Genomic DNA, 8100 nt, shown 5'->3' on the forward strand with positions numbered 1-8100 from the left:
AGCTCCTTTTCCACCTATCCACTCCACCCTCTCCTCCCTGACCTATCACCTTCATCTCCTCCCCCACTGACCTATTGTACTCTATGCTACTCTCTCCCCACCCCCACCCTCCTCTAGCTTATCTCTCCACGCTTCAGGCTCTATGCCTTTATTCCTGATGAAGGGCTTTTGCCCGAAACGTCGATTTTGCCTGTCCTCGGATGCTGCCTGAACTGCTGTGCTCTTCCAGCACCACTAATCCAGAATGAAATTGTATAGGGCCTTGTTGAGATCAGAGTATTGTGCCAGTTTTTGGGTGCCTTATTTGAGGAAGCATGTTCTGGCTGTGGGGAAATGCAAAGGCTTACCAGGCTGGTTTCTGGGATGGCAGGACTGGCATCTGAAGCAAGACTATTGCTTGGGACTATATTCACTTGAGTTTGGAAGAGTGAGGAGGAAATTTTATAGAACCTTCTCAAATTCTAAAAAATCAAGATGGGATAAACACAAGAAGGATCCTTCTGATGACTGAAGTGTCCAAAAACAGGGTCATACTTTAAGGTTGTGGGATAATTTCTCTGACTCTGTTTATGTAATTGAATTTGCTCATCCCTGGAAGCAATCTAATATCTTTCCTGCACTCCAATGCGTGCGTAAGTTTCCTAAAGTGTGGCACAGAAAACTGCAGCTGAGGCTGAATCAGTACTTTGCAAGTTTTACAAACAATTATTGCTTTTGTTTTTGTAATTATTAATTGTGCTCTCTCAACTTATCCTACCACCTTCAATGATTTTATGCAATAAACCCAGGTCCTGCTGTTCCTGCATTCCATTTTAAAACTGAAACCTATTTTAATATTAGTGTTTTTCCTACAAAAAGAAATCACTTTATTATTCTCTGTATTTAGTTTCATCCACCACCATTTGTGCCAACCTGTTTACTGTTCTTGTGAAATTTTGAGCTATGTTTATTGTAGTTCAGTGATTTCAAGTTTTACATCTGTACATTTTGAAGTTTTGCCCTGTAAACCAATGTCTAGGTTGAGATCAAGTTGGATGTAATTCACCCATAACAAATCCTATGCTGGCTTTGTTTAATTAACCTGATTTTGCAAAGTGACAAAATCACTTGAGTTACCCACCAAAATTAAACAGACTGCCTTGTCATTTATAGGTTTAACTTTAAACTTTCTTTGAACAGTAACATTTGCAATTCTTCATCTCTGCCACCATCCCTGAGTCCAAGGAAAATATGGTCATGCCTCCTGAACTTCCACATATTCTTAGATGCAACTTATCTAATGGTTCTTGTATCTAATCAGGTTTGAGTAAAGCTTGCTTATCCATTTACACCATCTTAATGTTTTTAAACATTAATGAATGCTTTTCCCCAGCCCAGTTGATACCTTACTTGACTCTGTCTAGTAAATTCTTACATGTATTATTACATATTTAACCACTTATTCCAAAGTCTGACCAGTCAAAAGATTCTCTTATATTTTTGAGTATCATGTCTTGCATGCAGCAGATAAGTCATAGATTTTCTTTGAAATACATCTTCTGTTGACTTATTTTGAACTTGATCAATTTCCATTTGAAGCAAATGGAACAACCCTCAAATTCTTGCAAATTGACAGTTGACCACTTAATCTTCCACTTGAGAAATAAAGATAAAGTCACCATAGCCCTACTAGTCCATAGGGCTGCTCTCGCATTAGAGACAATTGGTGGGTGGTTTAAACTGAGTCACCATGCTTCAGGCGAGTGAAGAGTTTGAAAAGGAGAGTCTTCATGGTAACCTATGGTTACAGGAAGTGAATGCATATAGTTGGCATATAAACCAGCAGATCAATCTACTGAGCTAACCGATCACCACTTAAGAAATAATAAGGCTAAGAGGTTAATAAAAATGTACAAATTTTAGCAAATGTTTTCTTAACCAGACTTGGCCATTACAGGACAGTATTATCTTCAACTTGAATTTTTACAGTTTAAGATGAAGCCAATCCTTTCTTATATCAGCACTCATCTTATGCAGTGTTAACAATTTTTTTTTACTTTTTTCATACGTCAAGTATTCTTCTGACAAGCATGACTACCAAGTACAAATGTTAATTGAAAAAATGCCATGAAACTATCTTTCACTGCACTGTTTTTAAAACGTTGGGAGGATGTGTGATTGCCTTTTTTTTGGGGGGGGGGTAGCTGGGGTTTAGGTGCAATACGAGGTGTACATTCAAGGATTTAACGTGTTCAAAAATAGGTTAAATGTTCAATGAGTTGGCAGTTTTGGAACTTTCTGGTCATTGAAATAAAATAATACATATATATGCTCTGTTTTGAGGATAAACTTTGGTTAGTTGATCAGACACTCTGGATTGGACACTCTGGCAGCAGGAAACATGTTTCCGCTGATAGGTGAGTGCCGAACCAGAGGACACAGCTTAAAAATAAGGGGTAGACCATTTAGGACAGAGCTCAGGAGAAACGTCTTCACCCAGAGAGTGGTGGCTGTGTGGAATGCTCTGCCCCAGAGGGCAGTGGAGGCCCAGTCTCTGGATTCATTTAAGAAAGAGTTGGATAGAGCTCTCAAAGATAGTGGAATCAAGGGTTATGGAGATAAGGCATAACCCTTATGCTGAGGATACTGATTAGGAATGATCAGCCATGATCATATTGAATGGCAGTGCAGGCTCGAAGGGCTGAATGGCCTACTCCTGCACCTTTTGTCTATTGTCTTATCAGAGCGTGAGTGATGAGACAGTCACTGTCTCGCCATCCATTGCTTTGTCACTTATTAGTTTAGATGTAAATATAGAGGTATTATTGCTCAGTTTGTAGATGATGCCAAATAGGTGATGTAGTGGACAGTGAAGAAGGTTACCGCAGAAGGAACCTTGATCAGATGGACCAATCAGTTGGAAGAGGCAGATGGGGTTTACTGTAGTTAAATATGAGATACTACATTTTGGTACAGCAAACCAAGGCAGATTTTATACGATTAATGGTAATGCCCGGGGGAGTATTGCCAAACAAAAGCCTAGAGGTGCTGATGCATAGTTTCTTGAAAGTGGAGTCGCAGGGAGAGAGGATGGTGAAGGCAGTGTTTGGCACAGCCTTCGTTTGAACAGAACATTAAATATAAGAGTTGGGATGTCATGTTGCAGTTGTGCAGGTCGTTCTGCTATAACATGACAGTTGTGTTCTTCTGCAACCTCACGCTATAGAAAATCGTGCTATGAAAAATCACTACAGAAAATTGCGACGTGGAAAATCGCTAATAGAAAATCACTGTACCTGTTCAGTAGAAAGTTCGTATCATCCAAACAACACCCACAATTCAGCAATCACGTTCTAGCCAATTTATGTTGATAAAACACTCATTATAGCACCAATGACCTGTATAGGACATTGGTATGGCAGCTTTTAGAATACTGCTTTCAACTCTGATCTTCCCTGCTGTGGTAAAGATGTTGTGAAACTTGAAAGCGTTCAGAAAAGGTTTACAAGGATGTTGCCAGGTTGGAAGGTTTGAACTACATGGAGAGGCTGAATAGGCTGGGGCTTTTTTTCCATGAAGTGCTGGATACTGAGGGGTGACCTTAGAGGTTTATAAAATTACGAATAGAGTGAACAGCAAGCATCTTTCTCCTAGAGTGGGAGAGTCCAAAGCTAGAGGGCACAGGTTTTAAGTGAGAAGGGAAAGATTCAAAAAGGACCTGAGGGGTGTGTGTATGGAACGAGCTACCAGAGGAAGTGGTGGAGGCTGATACAATCTCAACCTGTAAAAGAAATATTTGGATAGGTACATGATAGGAAAGGTTTGGAGGAATATGGGCCAAATGCTGATGAATGGAACTCGGTCAGATAGTGATGTCTGGTCGATGTAGATGAGTTAGACTGAAGGGTCTATTTCCATGCTGTGTGAATTTCCCCTTCACTTTCCACTCTTACTGCATTTATGCATAACTTGGTAAGACTGCACTTGGAGTATTGTGTACAGTTTTCCTCCATACCTGAGAATGTACTTGCCATAGAGGTAGTATAGCAAAGGTGTTCACTAGGTTGATTCAAGGTTTGCAGGATTGTTTTGAAGAGAGATTAGTGAATATTGGCTTGTTGAACCAGAGTTTAAAAGTACACGTGGGTAGCTGATTGAAAAGTGTAAAGTTTGACCAAGGCTAGACAGATTAAATGCAAGGAATGTTTCCTCTGGGGAGTCTCTGGAGAGCAAGGGGTCTCAGGATATGGTGTAGGCCATTTAAATCTGGGATGAAGGAAGTTTTTTTTTAATATTGAGGGTGGTCATCCAGTGGTATTTTCCACTACAGAAGCTGGGTCTCTTTTTTTTTAAACATATCAAAGCCATCAAGGGATATGGAGAGAGAGTGCGAATGTGGCATTGAGGTAGAGGATATTGAATGGCGGAGTGATATCAAAGAGTCAAACAACCTACTCTTAGTTTTAATGAATTGCAACTCAGTATGCAATGCTCTACTCTAACCTCCGTTGCCTGGGTTAGTGCAGTTCCGAACACAAGAAATTTGTCATCATTCTGTACAATGTGGTCCACTCGATCAGCATTCCAACTCTGAGTTTGACTTTCACTCCATCTATTACCTACATGTACCACAGAACTCACCAGAGCTGCTTCAGCAGCAGCTGCTAAACCTCCAAAATTTAGGAGCATTTGACCAACATTGCTTTAGAATTTGCTTTCAGGTCACTCATACTGATTTTAACTTTATTATCTTCCATCATCATTAGGATTAAAACTTGGAACACCTTAATAAATCAACATTGGAGGAGCAACTTCTTATGAACTGTAGTGGTCTACACTCTCCTCAGGCGAATTATACTGTTGTTTTTCATCTAGGGATAAGACTTGTCTAGTTTACTTTAGGTAACCAGTGTGACAGTTGAAATCTTTACCACTTTTAAACTGATTCCATCTGTGTTCATGGCAAGACCAAGAAGAATTTGATATAGTTATTCATTATCAACGTTTTAATCAACTATGCAATTTGTCCTGCATTTCTTCATCTCTCCCCCTTGAAAAGGTGGTTGTTTAGTAATTAGATTGAAATATTTGGTAGCAAATCCTTGCTAATGCCACAGTAGAGGGCTGCTGTTTAAGGTTTTCAGTATCAACAATTGCTTTTGCTTACAAATGTGACATCCATTTAAATAGCACATTTTCCTTTGAAGAGAGTGTAAACTAATTTAAACCAGTTCCATGGTATTATAATTCATAATTTCTGCATTGCTTGTTTCTACATGGGTGTTATAAAGGAAATAAATTTATCTTCTATGATTGAAAAGTGTTTTCTTTCTGTTTACATGCAGCGAGGACATATGGGCGAAGGCGAGGTAAAACTATGAAAATAAATTTTTATAGTGTATTCATAGTATAATACTTCACATTTAACTAGTCATACGTTTTATACGCAAATCACAACTTCAACATCCTTCATAAAGAATTGCTGTTTGAAGTTTCAGCATGAGATGCATGACACAACGAAGTATATTTTATTTCGATAATCCATGTACATTGATAATCCATTCTAGACCTCCTACAAATCTCTCTTCTGAAGTGCACAAAATTTCGCCTTATGATTTCCTCTGTGGGTTCCTTGACTTTGAATTATGTTTAAAAGATGCTAGCTTAGAATTCAATTTGGTAATACAAAAGAAGGCTTGACAAACATTTTTTAAAAATCCCCAAAAAAATCCCCAAGTAACCCTTCCCCCCCCCCCCCCCCCCCCCCCCCCCCAGTTTACCGGTTTCACCTTGATTTGTTCAATACTCCATTCTGAACTGCTTCCAGTAAGACAAGAAAAACTGCTCTTTTTATTTGAACTTCACTTGTTATACCTTTAATTTTTAACAAATTTGTATGAATATTTGGTATGTTCTAACCATTTAATGTCCCAATAAACTTGCAAGCACGAGTATTCTTGAAGTAAATTTTTATTGAAAATTATTATTTTGCATGTATATTATCCTCATTAACATTTTACCAAGTTCCCTGTCATGTGAGGATGAAACCAAGGAGTGCGGACAAAAAAACTCTGCAATTTTTTTTATCTCCACTTGAAAATATGCATCTCAAATCTTTCATCCTTTGGGATGAAAGTTGCATCACTGCATGGCTAACCAAAATTGGATGTCTACAAATGTATATTAATTTATAAAATCTAATGCTTCAGCATTTTATACAATAATGGAAAGCTATTTTCATATTTTAGAAGAACATAGACCAAATGTAATTGAAAACCTCATTTTAATTTATGCCTGTAATACATGCATGTTTATGAAATTACTCTTCAAGTTTGTTATTCAAATTAATTTTACTGCATAATGATTATTCCAGGAGCAGCCACTGATTAAACCTAAAATATATTTTCTTAACCCATGTGAAGTAACTGAAGAGAAACACCGCCCCGCCGAAGCGCAACCCACCCATACCCCTACATTTACCCCTTACCTAACACTACGGGCAATTTAGCATGGCCAATTCACCTGACCTGCACATCTTTGGACTGTGGGAGGAAACCGGAGCACCCGGAGGAAACCCACGCAGACACGGGGAGAACGTGCAAACTCCACACAGTCAGTCGCCTGAGACGGGAATTGAACCCGGGTCTCTGGCGCTGTGAGGCAGCACTGCTAAACACTGTGCCACTGTGCCGATTTATTAATAATCTCCAAGCCATCGCAATTTTACCATAATTAGTGGAAGGTTAATTTTAGATTCAGATAGTTCTGGTGCAATATGTAATAAATTCTAGGTGCATTCAAGTAGTTAGTCTTGAATTCCTGAGCAGTGGACATTGTAATGGATATAGTCAGAAATGAGTATAGATTTAATTAGCTCCAGTCGACCTTCGAGAATGGCCATTGTTGAACAGTATATGTCTATCACGACAATAGCTACTACCAAAAGAGGAATAATGTCAATCTCACATGAACTGTTCTCTCAAATGATTCAAGAATAATCAGAAGGCTTTTAATTCCATGCTTATGTGAACATGCACCAAGCCTATCACTCTTACGGTTTTACTTTCTATGAGCACTTGGATTTGGAGATGATCAATCCTGGTGTCCATTGACCTTTTATAATTCCCTGAAATAGCCATCATTTTTCAAACCGGTTTCTAAAAAAACATCCTCTTAGTGCTATTATTGCAATATCTTGTGTTCCCATTTGTAGGTGAATAAATAACATTTCTCAAAAGCATGGAGAATAAAGTTAACATTCATCTACTATATTTATTGATATTAATTATATCAACGTTAGCAGTGAATTTGCTTTTTCCAGTAGAAGTTGTACTTGTTAGAGGTTTGCCAAAATGGTTTAAAAGGATTGCTTTACCACCTCATTCTGCCTGTTCATTTCTTAACAGAATCCATCAGACATTCCTCAAGTTTTGTTAATGTAGAAGGTAGTCTAAAAATTAATTCAAATAAAATTAGGATGCATAAATGCAATATTTCAAGGTGTGCAGTGGCCAAGAGGGAATATGAGGAAAAAGTAACCTTCAAACACACCTTATTTCCTTTGTCAGATGAAATTATTTCTCTGTTTTATGTTAATTGAATAAAGAGCTTCAAGTAATTATCATTCATCATCTATTCTGTAGTGAGCCTAGTTTATGCAATCTGTTCTATTCCTTCAACCCTCTCAGCCTGATGAACTTGTGCAGCGCCCCTTAGTTGCTGAAATAAAAACAAAATGCTTAATACTCCACAGATGAGTCTGCATCTTTTGAGAGAAAAACAGACATAATGGGTGAACTTAAGGCGTGGATCGGTACCTGGGACTACAATGTTGTGGCCATCACGGAAACGTGGATAGATGAGGGACAGGAATGGCTGTTGGAGGTTCCTGGTTACAGGTGTTTCAGTAAGATTAGGGAGGGTGGGAAAAAAGGAGGGGGGGTGGCATTGCTAATTAGAAATGCAGAAAGGAAGTTTGAGGGGGATCTGCCTCTGGAGGTAGTATGGGCTGAAGTCAGAAATAGGAAAGGTGCAGTCACCTTGTTGGGTGTTTACTATAGGCCCCCCAATAGCAGCAGAGATGTGGAGAAACAGATGGGGAAACAGATTGTGGAAAGGTGC

The 8100-nt window shown here is 38.7% G+C and overlaps 1 protein-coding gene across 6 annotated transcripts in view; it reads left to right on the plus strand.

Annotated features, from left to right (window-relative positions):
* The window catches only part of cpeb4b (cytoplasmic polyadenylation element binding protein 4b), a 71151-nt gene that overhangs the window by 30158 nt on the left and 32893 nt on the right, over positions 1–8100 (plus strand). For 4 of the 6 annotated variants that reach the window (XM_043703854.1, XM_043703856.1, XM_043703859.1 and 1 more), the window contains exon 4: positions 5325–5348. The exons of the other annotated variants lie outside the window; for them this stretch is intronic. In XM_043703854.1, the coding sequence (XP_043559789.1) occupies positions 5325–5348 (24 nt within the window). The remainder of the gene's footprint in view (positions 1–5324; positions 5349–8100) is intronic. 6 annotated transcript variants of the gene reach the window in all.

Source organism: Chiloscyllium plagiosum, chromosome 14 (genome assembly GCF_004010195.1).
Source record: "Chiloscyllium plagiosum isolate BGI_BamShark_2017 chromosome 14, ASM401019v2, whole genome shotgun sequence".
Taxonomy (NCBI): Eukaryota; Metazoa; Chordata; class Chondrichthyes; order Orectolobiformes; family Hemiscylliidae; genus Chiloscyllium; species Chiloscyllium plagiosum.